The sequence below is a fragment of the Gracilinanus agilis genome, chromosome 5 (assembly GCF_016433145.1).
Source record: "Gracilinanus agilis isolate LMUSP501 chromosome 5, AgileGrace, whole genome shotgun sequence".
NCBI lineage: Eukaryota > Metazoa > Chordata > Mammalia > Didelphimorphia > Didelphidae > Gracilinanus > Gracilinanus agilis.
In genome coordinates, this window is record NC_058134.1 from 54613885 (window position 1) to 54641789 (window position 27905).

At 36.4% G+C, this 27905-nt stretch overlaps 1 protein-coding gene across 7 annotated transcripts in view; it reads right to left on the minus strand.

The window, feature by feature from the left end:
• Positions 1–27905, minus strand: part of RUNDC3B (RUN domain containing 3B) — a 121418-nt gene that overhangs the window by 34591 nt on the left and 58922 nt on the right. For 6 of the 7 annotated variants that reach the window (XM_044679513.1, XM_044679511.1, XM_044679509.1 and 3 more), the window contains 4 exons: positions 15195–15284; positions 11234–11314; positions 9468–9636; positions 2378–2535 (listed from right to left, as the gene is read on the minus strand). In XM_044679513.1, coding sequence (XP_044535448.1) covers positions 2378–2535; positions 9468–9636; positions 11234–11314; positions 15195–15284 — 498 coding nt within the window. The remainder of the gene's footprint in view (positions 1–2377; positions 2536–9467; positions 9637–11233; positions 11315–15194; positions 15285–27905) is intronic. The other variant, XM_044679510.1, reaches the window with a different exon arrangement.

Sequence of the window (27905 nt, forward strand, 5' to 3'; positions counted from 1 at the left end):
AACTTTTGGGACATGAATCCACTATTTGACAAAAACTGCTGGGAAATTTGGAAAACAATATGGGAGAGACTAGGTCTAGATCAACATCTCACACCCTACACCAAGATAAATTCAGAATGGGTGAATGACTTGAATATAAAGAGGGAAACTATAAATAAGTTAAATGAACACAGAATAGTATACTTGTCAGATCTCTGGGAAAGGAAAGACTTTAAAACCAAGCAAGAGTTAGAGAAAATTACAAAATGTATATTAAATGGTTTTGATTATATTAAACTAAAAAGCTTTTATACAAACAAAAACAATGTAGTCAAAATCAGAAGGGAAACAACAAATTGGGAAAAAATCTTTATATCAAAAAACTCTGACAGGGGTCTAATTACTGAAATATACAAGGAGTTAAAGCAATTGTATAAAAAATCAAGCCATTCCCCAATTGATAAATGGGCAAGAGACATGAATAGGCAATTTTCAGGTAAAGAAATCAAAAGTATCAATAAGTACTTGAGAAAGTGTTCCAAATCTCTAATAATTAGAGAAATGCAAATCAAAACAACTCTGAGGTATCACCTCACACCTAGCAGATTGGCTAAAATGAAAGAAGGGGAGAGTAATGAATGTTGGAGGGTATGTGGCAAAATTGGGACATTAATGCATTGCTGGTGGAGTTGTGAACTGATCCAGCCATTCTGGCTGGCAATTTGGAATCATGCTCAAAGGGCTATAAAAGAATGCCTGCCCTTTGATCCAACCATACTATTGCTGGGTTTGTACCCAAAAGAGATCATAGATAAACAGACTTGCACGAAAATATTTATAGCTGCACTTTTTGTGGTGGCAACAAACTGGAAAAGGAGGGTATGTCCTTTAATTGGGGAATGGCTGAACAAATTGTGGTATATGCTGGTGATGGAATACTATTGCGCTCAAAGGAATAATAAACTGGAGGAATTCCATGTGAACTGGAAAGACCTCCAGGAACTGATGCAGAGTGAAAGAAGCAGAGCCAGAAGAACATTGTACACAGAGACTGATACACTGTGGTAAAATCGAATGTAATGGGCTTCTGTACCAGCAGCAATGCAATGACCCAGGACAGCTCTGAGGGATTTATGGTAAAGATGCTACCCACATTCAGAGGAAGAACTGCAGGAGAGGAAACATATAAGAAAAACAACTTCTTGAACGCATGGGTCAGGGTGGATATGATTAAGGATGTGGACTCGAAACTACCACACCAATGCAACTACCAACAATTTGGAAATAGGTCTTGATCAAGGACACATGACAAAACCAGTGGAAATGTGCATTGGCCATGGGTGGGGGGAATGCGGGGAGTGAAGGGGAAAGTAGGAGCATGAATCATGTAACCATGTTAAAAATGAATATTCATAAATGTTTAAATTAAAAAAAACCAAATCAGACAAAATTTAACTTTCATAGATATGAAGAAAATGAAACTCACTTCCCAAAGCAGTATGCAATGAGTTAATTTCTTTCCATTGAAGAGATGGCTGGAAAATCCACTATCTAAAAGCAAAGAATTTCTAAACCAGAAGGAACCTCGAAGTTCATAGACCCCAACCTCCTCATATTCTAGATGAGGACACTGATTAAGTGTTATATGCAAAGTAAGAAAATGTATGAAAAGTAACAGAATTCAACAAAATGTCCATAAGACCTGTTTGAGTTTTGGGGGGAGGGTTTCCTCTCTAAAGATTTGTTTCTTTCTTTATCATTTAAGGTAATAAGATTAATTGAGAAAGTCCAGCACAAATCTAGCTTGGCAAACCCAAGAAAAACTCCCTTTTCAAAAGAGAAAACATTTATTTGAAACAATCTGAAGAGAGAAGCATTTTGCAAGCTAGAAATGTTCTTGTGTTCTTAGGAAATGAACTGTCCTCAAGGCCAGATAAAAATGTATGGAAGAGGACAGAGAGAAGTACAGACCAGCAGAATAGTGTTGAAAGCAACTTAAAGAATTCATTATATGCTTTTTTTCTACAAAAAGCAAGTGGCATGAAATGTAGAGCCATCGTTTCATAGACTGTCCTCATCTAAGGTTCTGCTGTGTGTCTGGAAATGCTCCTTTTTTGGGGAGGGAGGAAGTATTTAAGTTCAGAAATTAGTTTTAAATCTTTTCAAATATGATTCTAAATAAAGAATTTCATCCAGTCACCTTGGCACTTAGACAATCAAAAATGGAACTTGCTTTCTACAAATAAAAGAGCGGGGATTTACATTGACATCTACGTCTTTACATTTGACCAAAGCTTTTCATGTGCGTGTGTGTGTGTGTGTGTGTGTGTGTGTGTGTGTGTGTGTGTGTGTGACAAGGGGGAGGATGGGAGAGTATATTTTTAAGATTGTCACTTACAGCTGGTCCTGCAGTTCTACGATAATGTACTCCAACTGTTCCTTCTCTAGTTTGTGGGTCAAATCAGAATCTTCAATTCTCTGAAGCAGTAACTTGTTCTGAGAAACAGATTCAGCCAGCTGGTTCTCTCGAAGTCTTAACAGTTCTTCAAGATAACCCTGGATGCAGAGGAACACCAAGATAGCTCACTGTAACAACAATCTGACAACATAAAATAACATTTCTTTGGTACCCTCCCAATACAGTTGGCACCTTGGCCTCATAGTATTATGAAAACATTTTAAAGTATAGTATTTTATGTTTGATGACAAAGTAGTTAAAAAAAACCCTCAATGGTCTCAGGATTTTTAGATGGAAAGGATGTTAGATCACATCTATTCCAAAATCCTCTACACTTTGGGAATCTGCTTTACAATATGGCTGGCAAGTAATCATTTAACTCTTGGATCATTTACTACCTCATTTATTATGGTTGTTCAGTTGTTTCAGTCACGTATGAGTCTTTCTAACTCCGTTTGGAGTTTTCTTGGCAAAGATACTACGGTGGTTTGCCATTTCCTTCTCCGGTTCATTTTACAGATGAAGAAACTGAGGCAAACAGTTAAGTGACTTGTCTAAGGTCACAGCTAGTAAATGTCTGAGGCCAGATTTGAACTCATGAAGATGTCTTCTTACCCCCAGGGTCAGCACTCTATCCATTATTATGTCTTTGGGTTGTGGCAGTTGTTAGACAATTTTTCTTTTTACCAAACTAAACTTAACCACCTGGAAATATCCTCCCACTTAGTCCTAGCACTGCCCACCAAAACTACATGACACTTGGAAAGTTCTCAAAAATGTAATAGGAAAAAAATATCACCCCAACGCATCCAACTTCTTCTCTCACTCCATGACAGACACACTTATCTATTTCTTAGTCACATATATCCTTGATAATGTTGTTTACACACTACTTTTTGCACACCAGTTATTTTGAGAAATGAAATCACACCTGTAGCTATCTCATCAAGACCAAGAGCATCCTAAACGCATCTATCGGTTTTTCTCTCACAATTTTCAGGAGAAATCAGTCATCGGAATTGCTTACTATTTATTTACAACTGTATTTTTGGTCACCTTTTCTGAGTGGGAGAGGTAGAAGAGTATCCACTGTTTTGGAATTTTCTCCTCTGTGATAATCAGTCCCTAAGTTCCTTTAAAATTATATTGCCTAGGGAGCAGCTGGGTAGCTCAGTGGAGTGAGAGTCAGGCCTAGAGACAGGAGGTCCTAGGTTCAAACCCAGCCTCAGCCACTTCCCAGCTGTGTGATCCTGGGCAAGTCACTTGACCCCTATTGCCCACCCTTACCACTCTTCCACCTATGAGACAATACACCGAAGTACAAGGGTTTAAAAAAAAATTATATTGCCTACCTATATGTGGAATAGATGCATATTCAGACTTCTTTTTCTGTTCTGTTTTGTATATGGAAATGCTCATCTTATTTGATGTTTAAGTTTAGAATTTTAAAAAAGGTAAAATTTTAAAAAAGGTAAAATTTTAAAAATGCTCATCTTATTTGATGTTTAAGTTTAGAATTTTAAAAAAGGTAAAATTTAAAAAAGGTAAAATTTTAAAAAAGGTAGAATTTTAAAAAAAGGTTCAAATCCAGCCTCAGACACTTCCCAGCTGTGTGACCCTGGGCAAGTCACTTGACCCCCATTGCCCACCCTTACCACTCTTCCACCAAGGAACCAATACACAGAAGTTAAGGGTTAAAAAAAAAAAAAGACAAGGGAGACTTGTAATTTGTACTGCTGGGGGGAGTATCCATATCTTTAAAATGAATTTTACAAACAAACTAAGTTGGGTGGGGCATTGTTTGTTTAGTCAGGCCCAATCACAATTCCTTATTTTTAATAAGTTTTTATTGATTTCTTTTGGTTTTTACATCACTATAGTTTTCTCCAGTGTCCCTCTCTCTCTCTCCTCTTCTTAGAGATTTATCTCATATAACGAATTATATTTTTAAAGACAAAAAAATAGAGAGGAAAAAAATTAGCATAATTGGTCCATAAATTTAAGAAGTCTGAAAATATGTTCTTCTCCCTTCTGCAAAGAGTGGGAGTGTCTTCTCTGATCCTTTCTTTCATGCTGTGCTTTTTCTTTTTAGTTTTGCAACACTTACTTATGATTTCTTTCATGAGTGGCTGCTCTTTCTATTCATATCGTAATTATTGTGTATTTGATTTTCTGACTTTGTTTACTTCGCTTTTCAATAATTTATTAGATCTTTTTATGCTTCTCAGCATTCATCAAATTCATCATTTCTTACAGCACAGTAATACTTGTCCCATTCCATTCATGTACCACAGTTTGTTTAGCCATTCTCAATCAGATGGAAATCCATTTTATTTCTGATTCTTTGTTTTCACAAAAAAATTCTGCTTTAAATATGTAGGTGTATAAGGTGTGTTCTCTCTGAGGCTGAGATGTGGCCTCATATGGGAAATAGGCCTTTTACCACCTCATTGTTTATTTTTTCATTTTAGGTCAAAGAAATTAATTTAGAAGCTCTGAACTTGCGAGTCAGAAGTATGAACCTCTTCAAATTGGAGTCCATGAAGCCTAGCATCAATATTCCAATGAGCAAAAATTAACTTTCGGGAATGCCAATTGAGACTTAGCCCAGTGGTAACATACACAAGGATACATCTAATGGCAATGATCCACTTGGAACTGAACTGGATGAGACTAGTTCCTAGATTCTATATTGAAAGTATGCTAAACGTGGGCCCTTTCTCCCCAGAAGCCAAAGTGGGAGAAGAGAGAATGTGCCTTCAAGGAGTTGGGCGAATTGTTTGTATTTTTTTCCTTTCTATATCTTCAAAGCAAATATACCTACTTAAAAAACTATTGAAATTAGGTAATTAAATGGAATTTGAACACTAGTCAATGTCGGCTGCCAACGAGGAACACACAGGACCAAAAGGGGCCCGAGACAATGGCATCAGAAGCACCAGAATCCACTCAGGGCAGCACTAGAATGTAGAGAGAGATGGAGCCAGCTTTGCTCTGGTTGAGTGAGGCCAGAATGTACTCCCCACACTAGTTCAAGGCCAATTTCCTCTCCTCTGTGCCATATTGACTCCGGAATAATCTGCTTTAAATTTCAGAACAAAGTCTTGTTAAACAATGAAACTGTTATAGTTTCCATCATCTGTATAATTAAGATAAGAGTAACGAGGACCTAATTTGCAGAGCTGTTTTGAGACTCAAGCGAGATAATAAGGAATATCACCAGGTACCCAAACGCCAATGTTCTACCTATATTTCCAAGGCCCACAGCAGCTCCAATCGAAAGAAATGCTCCTGGCATTTCTTCCAGATTCGATGGAGTTGGAATGTGAAGTAACGAGACCCCTGTTTTTCTAGGAAGTCATATTCAAGAACATTTGTGGTGGGAAAGCAGGCACTCCCTAAAACCACTCCGGTATTTTCTTTCCTTCCCAACATCTAGGACAGCCACTCCTTCTCCTGACATTCTTCTGCCTGAGTCACTCCCTGCTACAGGAAACTCCCTGTTATCAAACGTGGTTGGAGGATGCGCTTCTGGTTATTCAAAAAACTAAAGGGTTTTCATCTGTGTACACTATGCACCGCCAACTTTCTGTTAGCCTTGAACATAATAAAGGATACCTAACATCCAAAACATACTTAAGTAACCTAATCTTTCCCATGCTTGAGAAGGAGCATCAGGGTTTTCACAGCATCTCTGATGGAGGATGACACTCAAACACATCTGTGAGAATGTGAAGAGCTATTTCTATGTGACGAGGTCAAAAATTAATTAATTTTTCTATTCTGACTCTGTTAGAGAGATGGCATAGTACAGTGAGGAGAGCACTGATCTTAGAGCTTGGAACACCCAGTTCCTATCTCTGAAACTAGTTGCATGAGCCTGGACAAGTAGTCACTGAAGCCCTGTGAGCCTCGATTTCCTCTTTTGTAAAATGAGGATAATACTACCTAGAGTACCTAATTGGCAGGATCAGGTGAGATAATAAGGAATCTCCCAAAAGTCTTAGGACAGTGTAAAGAGATTAATGGTTAACATAGCCCTAAGACTTTTGGAATACCTTGCCTCCACATAAAGTGTTTTCCAAACTTCAAAGTGCTATTATTATTACTACTACTACTACTACTACTACTACTACTACTACTACTACTACTACTACTACTACTACTACTACTACTACTACTACTACTACTACTACTACTACTACTACTACTACTACTACAAGCTAATTTGGAAGGTACATCAATGCCATGATATTTTGTGGCCCAAGAGTATTTGTGTAAAAAAAGGACCCAGTGTGAGTTTTCTTAGATTCTTATAACAATTTTTACAAAGAACAAGGGGGAAATGGTGTAGGAGAATCCTAGGAATCCTGAAAGGCTGCCAATTGGATCCCTAAGACAAAAGATATCACACTGTTTGCACCAACTCTCTTATCTTGTCTTTCTATAGTCTTTCTTTTCCTTTCTCCTCTGTGGAAGAACACTGCCATCATGAAACACTATCAAGATTTTAAATATTTTTGGTTCGATGGGGACATGATTGGGGATGTAGACTCTAAACCAGTGGTTCCCAAACTTTTTTGGCCTACCACCCCCTTTCCAGAAAAAAATATTACTTAGCCCCCTGGAAATTAATTTTTTTTTAAATTTTAATAGCAATTAATAGGAAAGATAAATTGTGGCCATCACCCACCCCGCTGGATCGCTGCAGCACCCACCAGGGGGTGGTGGCGCCCACTTTGGGAATCACTGCTCTAAATGATTACTCTAGTGCAAATATTAATGATATGATAATAGGCCTTGATCAATAAGACATGTAAAACCCAGTGGAATTGCTCATTGGCTATCAGAGGGGGATGGAAGAGGGAAGGGAAAGAAATGATTCATATAACTATGGAAAAATATTCTAAATTAACTAATCAAATAAAAAGTACAATAATATAAAAAAAGAAAAAAAATATTTTAAATGTTTCTTTTGAGTGTCCAAAGTAGTAAGTTTAATTTATGAACAACAAAGGGGGAAAGTGGACATGTGAATCTGTACTTTATCCTATTACACAAGGGAATGTCCATTAGTTTGTCCAGTGATTGCAAGAAGCTAAATGTAATGTTATGGTTTGGGATGGAGAACTGGAAATACTTTACTCACTTAGCCTCAACATTCAGGGCAAGAAGTTGATGGTTGTTGGAAACTGATGAAGAAGCAGAAGTAGCAGAAAGGAATTTGGGTCTACTACTTTTATATGTCCCACTGTGCCTACCATAGTGCTAAACACATCAGTATGGAGATGTCTCCTTCCTCTGCAGTTTAGTTCACAAGTATTTATTAAGCTCCTGCTATGTGCCAATCACTGTGCTAAGCACAAGTGAGTTGGTGTGTTCAAAATAAATCATTCCCTGCTGTGGTATCTGGTAATTAGATTCTTCGATAATCAAGAGGCTAGTCTTCCAGCCAAAGGCATACCATCCAACACTAGGATCAGATATACAGGTGAAGTTTTTCTAACTTAGCATTTAGCTACCAGAGCTCAAACTTCACTGTTAACATTAAAGAAGGGAGGCTCACTTGCACACAACAGTGAGGCATTAGAGAAGGGTTTTAGTAGAAGAGAAATTCAATAAATAAATGAACAGGCATTAATAAAAAGAAAGTCCTTGTGTACACCAAAATACTTATAGTAGCACTTCTGATAAGAGCAAAGAATTAGAAAAACAGCAGATGCCCACCACTTGGGGAATGGGTAAACCAACGGTACTATATGAATGTAAGGAGCTATTACTGGACCATAACAGATGAAGAACATGCTGATTACAGAGAAAAACCAAAAGATTTATCTGAATTGATGCATCCTAAGGAAAGCAGAGCCAAGAAAACAATATAGAAAAGGACTATAATAATGTAAAAAGGCAGAAACAAAACAACAAAAATTATTTACAAAAAATTGAAATTCACAAAAATAAAAACCTTAAAGAACAAGAAATGCCCTAAAGAAAGAATGTGAAAAAACATTCCCTTTTCACTCCTTTACAGATTATATAAAACTGCCCAGATTTTCAGATGTTTTTTTCTGTATTGTTTGGTTTCACTGATTTTTTTTCCCTCTTTTTCTTTTAAAAAATATTCATTGTTGTATGGGATGTTTCTCTGGCAAGGGAGGATACAGGAAATTCAAGCTATTTAAAAACAAAAGATATCATAAAAAACTTTATTTAAAAATATATAAGTTGAAAATAATCAACAGGAGTATATATATATATATATATCAGGAGGCAGCTAGGTGGCTCACTGTGTAGGATACTGGGAGTGGAGTCAGGAAGACTTGAGTTCAAAATCTTACTTCAGGCAATTTACTATCTGCATAATCCCAGGCAAGTCACTTGACCTCAGTTTGCCTTAAACCACTAGAGAAGGAAATAGCAAATGACTCTAGTACTTTTGCCAAGAAAACCCATGAACAGTATGGCCCAAGAGGTCATGAAGAGTCCAACATGACTGAACAACATATACATCACTGTGTGAGAAAGCTAATTATAATTTTATTGCTTTATCTAAATCCAATATATGTGTTACATAAACTGACACAGATTAAAATTCCAAGAATATAAGAATAGAAAAAGCCATTTATTTGGAATTAGAGCTGTTCATCTTTATCCTTATGGCATTAATATCTCTGAACTTTGGTTTCTACATCAATAAAATAAGGAGACTGGCCTAAGTGATGCTTAAGATTCTTTCCAGTGCTAGATTCTGTGATCCTATGAATATTAATAAACAGAGTGTGGAAGAAAAGAATTTTAGGCTGTTGAATTATGGCACTAAATTAAGAACTGTCAAACAATAAAAAGTCTAACTGATATGGTGATGAACTCCTACCTTCCTAATTAGAAGGCACAAAAAGAACACAAAAGAAAGAGAAATTAAAAGATCATTTTATTAAAATCTCTTTTAAGCAAGTGCTACTGAAAATATACAGTATACATTTAGGCTGAGGTAAAGATTCAAATTAACATTTGACCAATGGGCAAGTACCTTTTGTTCCAGGGTAAGTTGATACTTCTGCTTAACTCTCTTACATTTGTTGAACCAACTATTTTCATCCATGATAAAAGGAGGGCCAATATTCTCTGGAGTACTACTTTCACTACCACTGCTTCCCAAGGTCCTTAATTCTTCTTCATCACTGCTGATGCTATCAGAACTACAAATACAAAACATAATGAACAAGTAAATATTACTTATGTACAATGTTTGAATGTCAAATTAACTTTTGAAATGGAAAATCCATAATAACTAAGCTTTGGTTTGCTTACAATAACCAAAGTCAAGTGAAAGCTTCTCTTCTTTGGAAACAAGCTAAAGGGCTCCTGGGAAGAGGATCTAAAACTCTGGATGAATATGAACAAGGCCATGCACAGCATATTGCAAATACTGTATGTATTCTTCTCTCAGTGTCTAAGACAAGTTATGACAGGAAATATTGCAATGCTAATAGGAAATCAAAATACTTTCCATCATAAAAAATGGGCACATTAAACCAAATGAAGCCAATGAATTTTTTTGTTCTTAAATGCTTCAATTCAATAGCATATTTCTATCATGGAATAATGGCCCTGCACCAATATTATTAATGTGTGCTCCGAGCAAACCTCCAATGAATTCTCAGTTGTTCTGCTTTGAAATCAGTTAGATGAACTTAGGTATTTAATCACGTGTTCTAAAAAATAGGACTATCTCAAAAGGAAATCCAAGGAATGTGTTTTTAACGTTAGTATTTTGTTGGTCAATAGATAGAAGCATTATTGCTTCCCAACATCAAAGCTCAGGCATCGTTATAGAAAAAGCAGCAGGAATATCCATTAACTATATGCATAATGTTTGCCTGGAAAATTACTGTCCAAGAGCAAATGGAATAAATGAGAAAATTAGATGTGTTTTGTGGACTTCGTAGCTTTCTCGCCCTCAAGGAGTTTATACTGTAAGGAAAGATTCTTTACTTTTGTTGAGGATGCTATGAAGCCCATAAAACACATTTTACAGTATCTTCTTTAACTTCAGTTTGATGTGCTGGCAAATGTATGCTCTTCCCATTTTATTGTCACTCTTATGCTATGATTCTAATCCTCTACTCCATCTATCAACCCATCTTTGGGCTAGTGATTTTGACCTGCAACATCAGCGTAACAGCTAAAATGATGGAGTTGGAGTCAGAAAAACTTGCTTCAGACATTTAGAAAATGACAACAAGACAACAGAATGTAAATGGCTCGAAGGGAGGAGCCACGTTTTTGCTTTTGTTTATAATCTCTAGAGTTTAGCCCAGTCCTTGGCATATAGCAGGTGCTTAATAAATGTATATGGGTTGTGTTAAGCCCTCCTGGTCAGTCTCCTTATCTGTTATATGAGGGAGTTAGTCTCAATATTTAAGGATTTTTCCAGCTCAATGTTTATGACCCTGCGGTCATTCTCAGAATTGGTTTGATTCTTTCTTTTCATTACAGTGCTTTCAACAGTACTGTGTTTATTATAGGTATACTTTTTCAGTATAGAAATTCAGATTGATTGGTTATTAATGACACTAGTATTTGAGACCAGCTTATACTGGATTTTTAATTATGATAATTTCACAAAGAAAAAGAATAGTCACAGTTTCTTGACTACAACAGACTATCATAGATATTTGAAAATGTATTCAATTAATATTTCAATATTCAATTAAACTTCAAGAAATAAGTACAAGCTATAAAAAACATAAAAGAAAGTTTCAATATGGCAAAATAGTTGAAAAGATAAGATACCTTTGGGTAAATTTCAAATATGGTGTATAATCTATGACAGCCGGGAAGTTGCCATCTAATCCTTCTCCCTTCAGGCAGAAGCTAAAATAATAGAGACAATCAATAAGTGTTTTACACTAAAGAAGTTGAAAGAGAAAGTCTCACCTTTGATAATTACATTATTTGATTTTATCATCAGATCGATGTAGGAAAAAAAGTTTGAGTTAAATCGTCTCCAGTTGTTGCCAACTAAAACTTCAGAAGAAACACTTGTAAGCACTACTGACAAGTCATTTTGCAGTGATGGATTGTACAGCATAAAAGGTACCTTACTGAAAAATCACCAAAGTCTCACAAGTATTCTTTTGATTTATACTTTCTATTTTCCTTTAATAGACTTTGAAGAATGCTTTCTACAGGAATGCCAATACGTCCTCTTTAGATAAATATTTCTAAATATTGTACACTTGTCCTTGATCTTAAAAATAAAAATATTTTGAAGAAAATGACAATTTTTGAAGAATTAATCTAGTCACTGCTGGCTATACAAATTAGGGCTTGATTCCAAGTTTTATTTTTGAACTTGGTCCTAAGACTTTAATCAGGATAGGAAATTCCTGGTTTGGAAACTTTCCATCAATGAAGATTGGCACCTCATATATAATTTGGTCTCAAGAGTTGTTTAGGACCCTGCAAAGCTAAATGACCTTCTCATGGTAACAAAGGTGGTATGTGTTCCACATTCCAAAACCAGCCATGATGCCACAGTGGTCCTCTTGGCTAAGAGTATTGTGAAATAATAGAAATAGTACCAAAAATGGATAAACATAATAAACGATCACTGAATCTTAGTGACTTACGTTCTAGTCCCAATTCTATTACTTCCTGCTGCATGCCCTTCAACAAGCTATTAAACCTTACTGAGCCTCAGTTTCTTTACTTATAAAACTGAGCCAACTAAACTGTATGGTCTCAAAAGATATTATGCTAGGGGCAGTTAGATGATAGGCCCGGAGACTGGAGATCCTGTTTCAAATCTGGCCTCAGATACTGTATGACTCTGGGCAAGTCACTTAACCCCCATTGCCTAGCCCTTACCACTCTTCTGCCTTGGAAACAATACACAGTATTGCTTCTAAGATGAAAGTTAAGGTTGTTGATTTTTTTTAAAGGTACCACTAAACTGCTTTCAAAATCTTATCCCATGGTTTTAGTTGAAATGATCATGAATCAAGAAAATCTTTTAGTTTGGAGATATAAAAATCATGTAAATTTTATCTTTAATAATAAAAATCATGAAAAAGAAAATTTTTCGTATTCTACAAGCAAGCACTTCAGGCTACTAATGGAGCAGGGGCTGTGCTTTCAAAGATAAGTGCTACATTTTTTATTATCTTACATCTCACAATTCTCTGAACAGTTTGTCCTTTCAGAGAAGTGTGCCTTCCCACTTAGAATGACCCTCTAGAGCAGGATTCCCAAAGTGGGTGCCACTGCCCCCTGGTGGATGCTGCAGCAATCCAGGAGGTGGCGATGGCCACAGGTGCATTTATCTTTCCTATTAATTGCTATTAAAATAAAAAAAAAATTCATTTCCAGGGGTGCTAAGTAATAGTTTTTCTGGAAAGGGGGCAGTAGGCCAAAAAAGTTTGGGAACCACTGCTCTAGAGGAAGAACACAGGAATGTAACAGTTTCCATTTACTCACTCTTTTCTTTACAAAGACTATTCTACCAATATAGAAGATGTGAACTTTCAGCTGCTTATGGGATGAACTGAAGCCATCCCTGTTTTCTTGCCAGGTTCCTCTTGTGACCACCCACTGGCTCACACTGATGATATTTGTGTGATGCTCTGTTCTCAAAAGGATCAAGCCTAACATCCTGGTCATATCAGTGCTATGCTCAGTATAACTGAGTTCATCAGCCTAGACTAGTAAAGTTGCAAAAGCATCTGTTTTCATGAATTAAGATGGGGAGGAATGAGTTTAAAAGGAGGCCGTGCTTAATGCAATGCAGGAATAATGAGGGTTTTTTTTTTAAGGATGTGCTTTTCTCACTTTCTAATGAAAGGAATCTCAGTAACCATGAACTACTTTTTAAAAAAGCAAATCCTTAGAAGATTTTATTCACTTTTCCTTCACATTCACTTTATTAACATGACCTCAGTTCTTCCAACTATATGATTTCAATAGAATTCTGATACTACAACAAAATGGAAGATTAACTGCTTTGCTTCACAGTCTTTTCATTTCATGACATCTTGGTTAATGTTGTGATAATGGGGCATCTAGGTGGCTCGGTGGGTAGAGGGCCAGGTCTAGAGTGGTCTTGGGTTCAAATCTGGCATCAGATACTTCCTACCTGTGTGGACCCTGGACAAGTCACTTAAACCCAACTGCCTAGCACTTTCTGCTTTTCTGCGTTGGAGCCAAATATAAAGTATTGATTCTAAGACAGAAGGTAAGGGTTGTTTTTTTTTAAAAGATTGTATATAATAAAAATTAAATCAAAAGGACATATTTCTTTCAGAACTAAATATAATAGTAGGTCAACACATCAAGTCCTTATGATTTTATTGTAATGGGAACTCCCTCCATCAAGGCAGATTGCCTTGGGCTTAGAGAAGGTTGTCTGAGGCTCACAGTGGATTAGTGATTTACCCAAGTCACAGAGTTTGTGTGTTTCTTGGAAGTGTCAAAGGTGGGCTTTGAACTCAAGTCTCCCTGATTCCACGTTCAGGACTATCCATTTACACCACATTGCATCTTTCAGAAATATGTCAGCACACTTTCACTTTTTGGAATTTCTGCTCTAGAAAATTTAACCAACGTAGCTTGTTCTAAGTAAGAGCCAATTTCCAAGGATATTATATGATCTTAGGAATAATTCTTTTTAAAAACCCTCAAAGGTTTAAAAATAAATAATACATTTTTATTTTAAATAGAATACCATGTCAGGATCTTGGACATAGTATAGAAGCCACTTTAATCCATCTCTTTCTACTTTGAAGACATTCTTTCTCTTTCCTCCCATCCCTCAAACCTCATTCAAGAAAAACTCTTCTAAATGCAACATTTCAACACAGGCAGAATGAGTCAGAGCATCCTTCTGTGCTTGGTACGAGAGCACTAAAGGGTTCTACTTTGGCTATATAAAAGCCAGATGCCAAGTATAGGTCAATTGCTCACATTTACTTTTGAGTCAAACTCCCTTCTGGAAATAAATCATTTTTAGACTTTTTTATCATCAAGGTTTGGAACAAAAAAAATAAGAATGTTAATCAACTATCAGGACTTAACCCTCTGATGAGAAGCATCATAGCAAACCTATAGAGATCCAGCTATAGATAAGGGAGGATTCAGATCCTGCCTTGGACCAGTGCTACGTGAGCATATGCTAGTAAGTTAAGCACCCAGTGCCTTCAGATTGCTAGTAGCTGATCTGTAATGGCAGGAGGAATTTCTACCAACTGGAGACAGCTATGGGGACATAGAGGGTAGGGCAACTGGTCTGGATTCAGGAAGACCCGAGTTCAAATCTTGATCAATACACTTAATAACCATGTGACTCTGGGCAAGTCACTTAACTTTTGTCTCTATTATCTCATCTGTCAAATAGGGATCATACAACACCTATTTTGGAGGGTAGTTGTGAGGATCAGATGTGATAATAATTATCAATTAATCAATCAAACATTTATTAAGCACCTACTCTGTGCCAGAGGCACAAGAGTAGGTGCTATGTAAATGTTAGTCAATTGTTCATTATTATTATTATTATTTCCACATTAGGAGTTTCCTATCTTAATGAAATCACAGGACCAGAGCTTCCTCCCCCCATCCCTAAAAATAAATTCAAACCACATAAATCTCCTAGCATAAATGTAAATTGAAAACAATAAAAATAAAAGGTGACTCCATTAAGTTGAGAAAATTACATGGGAGAGTATTAAAAGCACATAGAACTTGACAGAATAAATACCTGAAATCAATAGCATTAAGTCCAAGCAGCATGCCAGCAAGCATATTTGCTTCTTCACCCAATACAATTGCTCCATCTTCATAAAATCTCCTGGAAAAAAAAATGAAATGGTGGAATGCACAAACTCATTTAAAGCAAACAAATTGACAGCAAGAACAAATAGACAGTATCAACTGTGATTCTTTGCATGATTCGTTTAAAATAAAAACTTACTAGGCTTTGCAAGATATATGAAAAACAATTTACATGTATTTTTTCATTGTTAATGGACCTAGAGTCATCAGTATTTTTAACAACATAGAGATACTAATTCAATGCTATGAAATTCTTTTCCATTCACAGGTTTTGCAAAGCTTTCACAAACTGTTAGGTCCATAGTTTATACCTACATCCTATTAGGTCCTATATGATTCTTATACTGCATCTGCCTACATATATAGAGTTCTCTGGCCACAGATACAAAGGAAATTTTAAAAAATATACAATCAAAACATTTTTTATGCTTGATGCCTGACTTTTCATAGGTCTAGGAATACACAGAGCAGTGCCTTTGTTTGCTGTGGATGATTTTCTGAGCTATTAAAAAGAGAAAAACCCCAGAAATCTTAACTTTTGCAAAATATTCTAACCTTTGACACTGCAATGGCGATAAGGTAGATGAAATGTCAGAGTAATGAATGATAAATGAACAAAGTTTACTGGTCAATGTCACGGTCAAATCTGGAGAAGGACGCCATATTGGTTGCCATTTGGGTCAAAATTCAGACAAAGCTCCACTTTTCATTAATGTTAATTAAGATATTTCCGAAAAGTTGAGATTTGAGTCCTAAAGCATTTCCATTAATAGGCAAATTCAAGGAATGTTAGTTAAATGCAGACAAAATCGGTTGTTTTGTTCATATTTGGATAAAATGTGTTCTTGCTAACAATGGTGATGACAATCCCTTCCATGCATCAGTTGGTAGTGTTCTATGAAATTAAGCTGTGTCTCAACAAATGAACCTTAAGCTAGAGGGCAACTCTCTGGTAATGAGCTTCTCTGTACTTAATTAGGCAGTACATGACTGACGTACAGTCTCATCATAAGAACCAGAGCAGCCATCTTTCCAGCTTGGTAGACCATATCAGAAAACATGCTTGCTTAGCAGCACCTTCAATAATCAAAGTCGCCTTCATGCCAGGATGAAGTAATTAAATAAGACTTATAGTAGAGATTTATTAATGAAATGATAATAAACAGAAGCCTTGTCATAAAATAATATGAATAAACAAAGATATAATTAATTTGATCTCATGAGTTATCATCAGAGGTCTTGAAATTGATATTTATATTAACAAAGGCAATGACAAAGTTAATTTGTTTTCTTAAGAAGATGTGGCTAAATTTATCTATGAGTAGCATTTGCCTTGCTTACTTTTTCAGCGTACAAGGAACTGATTCTAATGGATTTTAAATCCAAGAAGGAAAGGACAAAAGAAAAATTTGCTAATGTTGTAATAATTAACATAAAATTTGAAATAAACAAAAGGCACAGAGAAAAATAAAAGACCTCCATTTATTCTCTATCAGGCAGATAGTACATTTTCAAGTAGGAGATCCTTACTAGCTGTATGAATCTGACCAAGTCTCTAACCTAGCTCAGCCTCAGCTTCCTCATCTGTAAAAGGGGAATAATAATATCACCAACTGACAAGGTTGTTGTGAGGATCAAATGAGATAACATACAAAGAACCTTGCAAACTTTAAAGGGCTATCTAAATGCTAAATATTACTAGAGAAAGCAGTAAGATATACTGCTAATTCTAAGGGAGAAGGTGTCAATGGCATCCTCTGCAGACATTCTTAACCTGGGGTCTGTGAACCTGAGTTTTTTTAAAAAAATATTATTTTGATAGCTCTGTTTCGGCATAAGTTGATTTCCTTGGTAAGGCGATGTATTTTATTTTGTGCACCTAAAACCATGATTCTGAGAAAGAGTCCATAGGCTTCCCCAGACACTGTCAATGGGGTCCATGACACATAAAAGATCTTTGTTGAAATGTGTTGCAGCTCTTTGCCTAACCCTCTTAGAATCTCTGTTTCCTTCCAGGCTCAGTTCACATGCCACATGAAGCTTTTCTCAATCTCACCAGCTGCTAGAACTTGCAAAATTATATGATCACACACACACAGACACACACACACACACGCATCCACGTGTGCATCTCCCCTAGCTACACCATAAATTCTCTGAGGCCCTGGATTATCTCACTTTTGTCTTCAGCACCTAACACAGCACACTATCTCTACGGTAGGCTCTTACTTATTGGATTCTTCCACGAGGTCCGCTATGTAGTCAGTGACAGGGCTGAAATTGAAACCCAGGCCCTCTGACACAAAATCCATTGTGTTCTAACCTTCTTTGGAAGTCTTTGAATGTGCCTTAATCTCTGATACTTTAATCTCACCTAGGGTGTCAATATATTTTTACTAGAAATTGGATTCCTGTTACCAACAATTTCAAAGGACTTCACACAATTACAAACCAATATTATCTTTCCATTTTTCTCATGGAAATATTGAGGCATAAATGGGATTTGGTCGTGTCAACAAGAATATACAACAAATGAAAGAATAATAAGAATCCAGGGTGACTAACTCAAAAATAGTCAAATATGTACTTTAAGACATTTTCTTTCTTTCTTGAAAAATATTTCTTTGTCCTAAAGAAAATATTTCTCTAACAAGAATCTAACCAAGATGATATAGTGAGCTTCAAAAATATATTCCAAAGGATAGTACAAAGGAACTATTCTCAAGTTTAAAAAATTATAAAGCAAATTAGTTCCAATGGTAAATTAACCCCTTTCTTAAATTTTTTTTGTTATATTAAAAAACAAACGCATAGAATGTTCCTTACTCTGAACAAGAAGGAGACTCTTCAAATTTTTGAAGTGTGCTTATTTTTTTCTTACTATTAGCACATTCAAGGTAGAAGAAAAGAATCTGAGAAGTAATTGTACTTCCAAATCTACTTGATTCATTGATATTAGATATCTTTTTAATGGTGGTGTGCAGAGGAAGCATGGAATAACTGATAGAGTGCTGGACTTGAAGTTAGAAAGACCCACATTCAAAATCCATCTCTTTTACAGGGTGTGGGACTCCAAACTCTAAGTGCCCCAGGGCTGCTTTCTATTCCTATAGAGAGTGTCTTTACCAGGAATTCCCATCACCAAAGAAATCTCCACAACCAAAACATACTAGAATTTCATGACAATGTCCTTCTGTGGATTCTATTCTATTCAGCCTCCAAAAGGTCATTTAACACCTTTAGTCACTAGAGGGATAAAGCCTTCATCCTCCATTTGACTTTGCTTTCAATGCCACACTCCAAGAAAGCTATCTGTACTCACAACCTGTCCTTCACCTGCTCACTTTTCAGCTTCTTACAGACTACATTCCAACCCTGTCACTCAATGGAACTTGTTCTGTCCATGGTTACCAACAACTTCCCAAATGCTGAATCCTTTGTCTTTTTCTTAATACTCATATTCCTTGTTAATGATGCCAAAAGCCACTGAGAAATTCCCTCATTCCTCCTGAGAACTCTCTCTTTGCTTCTGTGCCCAGTTCTAACCAACTCTTCCTCTCATCAGTCCAATAACTTCTCTAACTCATTACTGATCATGATTATTTCCCATGCTGTAAGTGTGAATGTTCTTCAATATTCTTTCCTAAGCCTGCTTCTCATCTAGTCACTTTCTTGATCATCTTATCAACTCTTTTGGGCTCAATTATTATCCTTATATGCACAATTCTCAAATCTACCTGCCTGGGCTGGGTTTCTCCTTTCTCTTGTTGAGGGAAAAAACTAAAATGACTAATTGATTAACCATCTAAAAATGATTTCATTTTTCTGTTGATTTAAAGTGAAAAGTAGGAAAGAAGAATTCCAGAAAAACTCACCGAATCATTAATGTTTGCTGTCCATGCTCATCACTTCAGTTTTTCATTAGTCAATAAAATTTACTATTCCAAAAAAAAGTCCTCCTGTGGATTCTATTCTATACAGCCTCCAAAAGGTCATTTAAGTCTTGATTCTGTATTACCAATGACTTGAACATCTCTGTGTATGGCACCTCAAACTCAACATAGCCAAATAAGACAGAATCATTTTCACAAAATTTATTCCTCGTCTGTACTTCCCTATTTCCTTTGAGAGCCCTACCATCTTCTCAGGCACCCAGGCTCATAACCTAGTAATCATCCTTGGCTTTTCCTTCTCCCTCACCCTTGAAATCTAGTTGGTTAAAAATGTGTTGATTCGGGGCAGTGGGGTGAGCCAGGCCTAGAGACAGGAGGTCCTAGATTCAAATCTGGCCTTAGACACATCCTAACCCTTAACCACTCTTCTGCATTGGAACCAAAACCCAGTATTAATTCCAAGATGGAAGGGAAGGGTTTAAAAAAGTAAAAAAATAAAAAAAATTATTGATTCTACCTTCAAAACTGCTTGAATCCATCCCCTTCTCTCTACTCATACAGCCATTATTCTAGTTTAAGCCATCATTATCTCTCACTTAGATTAATTGTAGTAGACTCTTAACTGGTATTCCTGACTGCAAAATCTCTTTCCAACCCAACCCACACCATCTTGGCAGACTTGCTACCAAAATCATCTTTCTAAGATACAGGTCTGACCGACCATGTATGTCCTTCTGCTCAAAATCCCTTGTTAACTATTAAGTTCCCTGTCACCTTTAGGATAAAATACAAAATTGTTAGCCTGACACCGAAGGTCCTCAGTCAGGTGACCCAAGCTTAATATTTCAGCCTGATTTCATATAACTTCCCCTCAGGTGCTCCCTCATCTGATGGACTATAATTTCTATCAAGCCTTCCTGATCATCTCAGCCCTTCCCCAGTTAGTGCTCCATCCCTGGTCAGATTACCCTTCCTGGCTTCTCTGGATACACAGTGTGCCCTGACCAAGAGAACAGAAACTCCCAGGACAGGAAGTGTTTTTCTTGTTGTTATTGTATTTCCAGCACCTAGTACACTGCTTTATGCAGAGCCCTGTAGAAATTCTGAGTTAGATTAAGTGGCCCCAGACAGAAGGCTATTCTAGTGGACATCTGAGATCTCTCGGGAGGTTCTAAAGTCTTCTAACTCTTTGGAAAGTTGGCGATTGAATCTTCTCTGTGCTGTTAAGTGCTACAGTATAAAAAAAGCATAAAGGACATTAAGACTTCATCCAAACATTCCTGTCACCACACCCAGCTCAGTCTCCTTCCATTTTAATGCTCCTGTAGAAGCCACATTCAAACAACCTCATAATCATGAAAAGCAAATGAGGCACTCGTAAATGTTTCTTGAATCAAGCAAAATTTATAGCAGCACCATAATCTGCTAATAAATAGACCACACAGGAACAACAAATACAGCAGCCTCAACACTGGTGCAAACGTTTCATGAATACAGTTTGTATATTAGAAACTTCACATAGCCTAAAGCCATGAAAAATTAGAAGCCAATCTTTTCTATTCCCAGCCCTGGGACTCTATTTTCTATAGCTGTTTCCTTCTTACATCATTATCTGTAATAGAAACTGACTTGTATATAGCACTTTCAAATTCATAGGGCACTTCATTTGAGCTTCACAACTCAAATGAGATGATGTCTGTCATTGTCAATCTCATGACGGCTTTGGGTACTATTATTTCCATTTTAAAAGTGAGAAGAAGAAAGATTAACTAACTTGCAATGGTCGCCAGCTAGTAATATCAGGTGAGACTCGAACTCAGATATTTTCAAATTCTAGTATTTTATAGGATGCAACACTACAAATAAAATATCTCCATGAAACTGGAGCCAAATTAAGTGAGCAGAAATAAGAGCAAGATTTGAAAGTCATCTTTAAACATAAACTCATACTGATTGGCCACATTTCTGGAATGATATGACCTCAGAAGAGAAAGGCACCATAGTCAAGAGCACTAGACTTGGAGGCAGGAAAGCCCAAGTTCCAATACCTTCTCTTTCCAGTTGCATGACATTTGCTCACTGAGTGACCAGGGGAAAGTTATGAGTCTCTGGTGGCCCAAATTATACATGGATGATTTCCTGTACCACTGCTGAAATCTCAAGTCCTTGAGATCACTGACATAATTGCCTTACTATAACTTCAGTGCTGACCACTCATGAATCCATTGGTTAGCTCTTTTTGGGCAAGAATACAGGGGAGAATTAAGTAAGATTATGGGTTGTGTTTACCCATGCAGCTTAGACCACACATCTATTAAGACTCCTAGTTATATAGTTTCCCAATTGAATTCGTCAATAATCCTGGCTAGGTAAAAGCTATCAGGAATTTTATAGTCATATTTAACCTTTCCATCTTCCTATTATGCTGGTAGGGTTTCATTTTTGATCATCAATACCTTGCATAGCATTTGAGAGATAGGGATAAGGATGTTAACTGATCCTGTGATTTCATTGGCATTGGGGAGTCTCAGGTGTGAAGTCACTTTGTCAGTGAGGGTTTTCATGTTTTCAAAGACTTCTGGTCTTAGAGACTTGTCTAGAATTCCTCCCTTCACTTTTTTTTCTTGTTTTAAACCCTTGCCTTCTTTCTTAGAATCAATAATAAGTATTGGTCCCAAGGCAGAAGAGCAAACAAGGCAATTGAGGTTAAGTGGCTTTTCCAGGGTCACACAGCGAAGAAGTAAGTGAGGCTGAATTTGAATCCAGGACCCCCTGCCTCTAGGATCGGCTCTCAAACCACCTACTCTGTCCTTTTACTTTTTTAATTGGTAATTTGAGCTTTGCTAAACTGTACAGAGCATCCTATTTCCCATTACGCATGTGTCCCACTCTCTAATACTACTCCTTGCAGCTTCACTAGATGCAGTTCTTCATAGACTTATGAATTCTTCATAGAATCATGAGCTCTAGGACTGAAAGGGATCTCATATGTCAACGTAATCCTGTTCTTTCATTTTAGCATAAGCAACTGATTCTCAGAGACTTTTAGTGACTTGCCCAAGGTCATATAACTAGCCAGCAGTGGAAATTAGAACTAGAAATCAATATCTCCTAACTCTCACCCTGCTTCCCTTCATCTTTCCATTACAAGATAATTACCTTACTATCTTTACTTCTGAGATAGGTGTTGGAACATAAAAACATATTCAATTTCAATTGCTAAGCTTATTTCTAGCATTAGAACAAAAAAAAAAAAATAAGGGCATCTCTGCTAGCCAGGAGCCACACCAGGATATTCCAAGACCTAACCATTTCTTATGTCCAAATCCATGAATACTCATAGCCCAAGACACCAAAAGAGAAAACACATAATAGTGGCCCTATATTGTCATTGGAGAGGTAACTGTTATCTCTAAGGGAAGGCCCCCACACAATAGGCCACCAGGAACAATGGACGATTACTGGTTTTTTAAAAATTAAAGTAAAAAGTAGGTACCAAGAATACCAAGATTACCTTAAAGTTCTAACTATGGCACAGGATAGGAAGAAAATATACATTAAGGGAACAGAGATATATTCAGAGCCTTGTCTACTTTGCACTCTTGGGACTTCAGGGTCCCTCTATCTACCCTATAACAAAACTCTTTTGTATATATTTGTCTGTCCCAAGTAGAGTGTGAGTAACTTGAAAACAGGTTTTCTTTTTTTCCTATTTTTATCACTAGGGTTTCACATAGCATTTCAGACATCAGGATAGGGTTAGAGATTGACCCTGGGGTTCACTGGTGTACTAATTAGGGGAGTGCCAGGTGTGAAAACTCCATTTGGCAATGAGAATCTGAATGTTCTCTGCAACTTTTGGGTAGAGAGAGTTGCCTAGAGCACTGAGACATTGGATAACTTGTCTTAGCATCATGAAGCCAATTTATCCAAGAACCGGGGCTTCATCCTGTGCCTTCCTGCTCACTACTTGACACTATCTCTCTGGCTTGGCACAATAGGAAACCCTTCAAAAACACCTATGAGATGTAGTTTATCTGGGGAATTTAGTCTGCTATCCAAAGGATTTTTGGCAGACTTTCCATTAAATTAAGGAACCTTCTAATTCTCCTTAAGTGGCATAGTAGAAAGATAGACTGCGGAACTTTTGTTCATTGCAGGTGAAGTCTCTATTCTGACGGGTAAGCTGATTTATCTCTAACTTAGCTTAAAAAAGTAATGTACAATCTAGGGTTCATCCTTGATGCCTCTAAATTCAGCAAGCATTTATTAAGCTACTGCAGTTGGCAAAGCACTCTCCTAGGCATGGGGCTTCAGTGAATTGATTATTATTTCTAACATGGAAACTGAAGCTAAAACTTCACAAAGAGCTACTAAATTCTGAGTCATCAAATTAATTTTTTCCTATTGAGAATCGTCAATGCCCCCTCTTAAAGTACTAGAATTTATCAGATTATCAAGAGTTATAAATGCAGAACCATTTGGGCATCAATTTTAGATTTGAGATACATGATGACTCAAAGAGCATAAATATCTTTTCATTACTCACATGGGTTCCGATTTTTATAGTCCACCCACAATGTCTTTTCTTCAGTTAGAAAATTATTTATAATTCATCTCTCTTATCCTATGAAGAGGTTAGGTGTAGAGTTAGAGTAGAGAGATGGCCTCAAAATCAGGAAGGCCTGATTTCAAGTCCTGGCTCAGAGATACAAAATTTTCAGTGTCCCTAGATAATCCTCTAAGATTATAATTTGTAAAATAATTGCCAATCTATATTGGTAAAGGGAGTTTCCTCACTGGACGTTCCTTATTCCAAAAAATAATATATGCAAAACAAAACAAAGAAATCATTCCATGACTAACTTCCTTAAGCTAACATAGACTCCTTTTTAATGTCTCATCTCAAAGATGAGAGCCCTTTTATACAATACAGACCACAAGAATTCTTCTAGTTCCTTAAACATTTTGGTGATTTAAATTTATCATAATCATAAAAGGTATGAATTGAAGTAATTTTTCTTCAATAACAACTCAACAAATTCCAAAGATTTGTACTTAAATTATCTTCCCTTTATCTCTAATATAAGTATCTGAAAAAAGACACAATCCTTGAAAACAAGCCCTTATTCACTTTTAGACAGGAGGTTCTTGCAGTGATTAACAAAATAAATAAGCAGGATAGATGGCCATAAGCTTACCAAATAGCCAAAAGTCATTACCTTATAGCCACAACATGGATTTTTCATGCTTATTCATCCAGGTTTTTACAGAAAACATATTTGATCTATTTTAGAATTTACAATCTTTTGGATTCTCCTTCAGCTTTAGTTTCTAATTTGTCAGTTGAAAGGGGGGTGAATTAAGATATACTGGGGAATGAAGAGAGAAAGAGTTCAATTTCTAGCTTATTTTCTTGGTTTGATTACTCAGATTATAATTCAATCAATCAACATACAATTTATTAAGTACTTATGGGCCAGATATTGTACTAAGCACTAAATACAAAACTAAACTACATGTCCCCAAGGAGCTTCTTTTTTTAATGTGATTTTTACTTTTATTTTTCCTCTAATTAATAAGCATTTCTTATCTTTTCTTTCTTTCCCCTTTAGAGAAGAAAAGAAAAACAAAATCCTTGTAATAAACATGGACAGTCCAGCAAAACAAACTCCTGTGTTGACCATGTCAAAAAATGTCTGGCTCATTCTGCATCTCCCAAGTGCCTCATCTTGTTCTCCAGAGATGGGAGCTTGCTTCATTATTAGTACTTTGGAACTATGGTTGGGCATTGTATTGATCAGAATTTTTGAATCTTTCACAGTTTTTTGCCTTGACAACATTGCTGTTATTGTATAAATTATTCTCCTACTAGGACCTTTTATTCTAATGAGAGAGACAACATGTATATATTTAAGAGGATAAACAGATACAAATTAACCTTGATGGACAACCCAGATGGATCCAGAAAGGTTTCATACAGAAGGTAGCTCATGAGCAGAGCCTTGAAGGAAATCAGGAATCCAAGATAAAATATAAGATCCTTGAGGGCAAGGACTGTTTTGCTTTTGTCTCTGTATCCCTATTAACTAGCAGAACACCTAAGGCATAGTAGAGGTTTAATAAATTCTTGTTAATTGGCTGGGTATCATGTTGAGGAGGAATACAAGAAAGTCCTTATGGATGAACTGTAGAGTATAAGAGGAGAATTAATGTTGAAGAAGGATGAAAAGGCAAGAAGAGGCCATATTGTTCAAGGGATTTGAATGCCAAATGGAGTTTATATATGATCCTAGAGATAATAGGGAGCCACTGGAGTTTTTTGAGGAGGGAGGTTAGCATGGTCAAATCTTTGCTTTCAGAAAACTATTCCCTTGGAGTCCCATTGTTCTTCCCTGGAAATCTACCAATGTTCATTTTCACCCTTTTCAACTTCAGATTCAACTTTCCTTGCCACCTGCCAGCTGTCGCCATTTTCCAATGGCAGCCCAAGTCAAGCAAGCCACCACCCCCCATATGAAACTCCTTGAGATTTTATTACATTGAGATTTTATTACATTTCCTCACCATGATCAGTTCCATTCTAGCAAAGAGGTCCACTGAACTTCTCTCCTGATCTGCAGCAACGGGCATGTTTGGCCTCTCAAGGAGCCTTATTATATCCCCTCCCTTCCTAGCCCATCCTAGGATCCTCACTGGTCAGCGCTTTCCAGCTTGCCCGCCTTGGCTCATGCAGCTCCTCCTCCTGCACTGGGGTGAACTCCTGGATCACCACTTTTTAGGATTTCATAACTCTTTAATCTGTGAAGGGCAGAACAAGAAGAACTTGATTTAGCTGCTCTCAAGCTAGAAGCCCAGTGCATTTATTTTTCACCTCTGTCTACACAGCTTTTATCAGTGGACCTATAGCCAAGCCAGAGGTAAGTATTACTACTACTTCCAATATTCTAATTTAAAGTTCGCATTTTTCAAGTTCATTCTTCAAATGTTTTGTTTTTCTTTTTTGGTAGTGTTCTTTAAGTCAAAATTATTTTTAATCAAGGGATTATTTGATTTGGCTTCTGGAGGAAGATTTTAGCTTGAAACAAAAATTATTTTGCCTTTCATTTTATTTTCAATTGTATAGCTCAGTAGATTTTAAGATGGCATGTGGGGAGTTGTGGTGGTGTTGATATAACTGTCCATCTACTGATCTTTCCCCTATTTCAATGAGCCATTTTTGTAGGAAAAATCTTCCCTTGAAAGACAATACCTGGCTCACAAAAACTAAAAATCCAGACTACCTTCTAGAAACAAAATATACATGAAAAACATACCCAGAAAGTTTTCTTTGAACATTTTAAGTACATACATTGATAAGAAAGCACTCGTTCTGTGGAATTTATCACAGCTGAATCATTTCCTTTACAACAAAAAGGAAGGCTCACACCTCAGAGTAGGGCAACAAGCATTTCCCTCTAAATATTTAAAAGACTGGTTCTAAAAATATCCTATTTGAACAATATTTTCACTCTGCACAATCCTTTAAACCAAGGTGGAGGCTATGAATTCCACTAATCCCTAACATATCACTGGATGCTTTATGGTAAAAAGTATTGTTCTTAAAATGTTATTCATGGGATAGGATTAATAAGCATATATGTGTTTATGTATTTATATATTTATATGCATATATATAATTTAATTTTGTTTTCATTGTGGTAAAATCTTTATTGGAAATTTTTCAAATCTAGAGTCTAAAAAAGACATTTTTCACCTTACTCTGTGGCTCTCTTTGGCAATCTAGTGAAGCCACTGGACCCTTTCTCAGAATGTTTTTAAATAATTGAAAGAAATCTTGAATTTCAGCTAGAGGTCGGTGAAAAAAAGATGCAATTTTTCTCCTATCCTAGTTCACAGACTCCCTGAAATCTGTTTATGAAACACAAGGATTAAGAATTGTTGGTCTAAAAACCTATTTGTTATGATATTAAAATTTATTAACTCAACTTAGTTATTAGTAATAATAAATAAAATAATCTTTGAACCAAAACATTCTATGTAAGAGAAACATCTAAATAAATTCCCGAGGGCAAAGTAGATATTACTTTTCCTACAATTTTCTCCTGGAAATATTCTAGGTTACAACATTGGTTTTTATGACTTTGGTAACAACATATTCATAATTATTTCCTATACCTAGCTTACTGGAAGTTTCAAGTCTCCTTTTCTTAATGGATAAGATATAAGAGATATGAAAGAGTTTCTTCCTACCTTTACAGCAAATCAAGAGACTCATAACTATATCACCTTAAAATAAAAGTGCCCCCAAAAGGAAAAAAAAACTGAGAGACCCAAAGAGTAATACTTCCTAGTATCTAGAAGCTGCTTCTTCCAACCTGTTCTAGAACATCGTATATGGCAGCCTCCTCCAAAAAGGGTCTTCCAAAGACTGGGAGCCAAGAGACTGGAGTGGAGTATCCATCCAGTTCTGCTTTAAAATACTGGCAAAGTTTCTATCTCTTCATGCTTCCATGTCCCTATTACCCATGGTGTCTCAGGATATTGAAAAGAAATATGATCATCAGCACAATAACTCATAAGGGTTCTTCACAGAAGAAATAGAGTTTCATTTTTTTTACAACTCCTTTTTGTATCCTTGATTAATAATTGTATTTTTGTGTAGTCCTCTCCAATAAGAAGGGAAGAGAGTCAAAATTCCTCAATATTTAATGCAGAGTCTAATGAATCAGTCCTTAAAAATA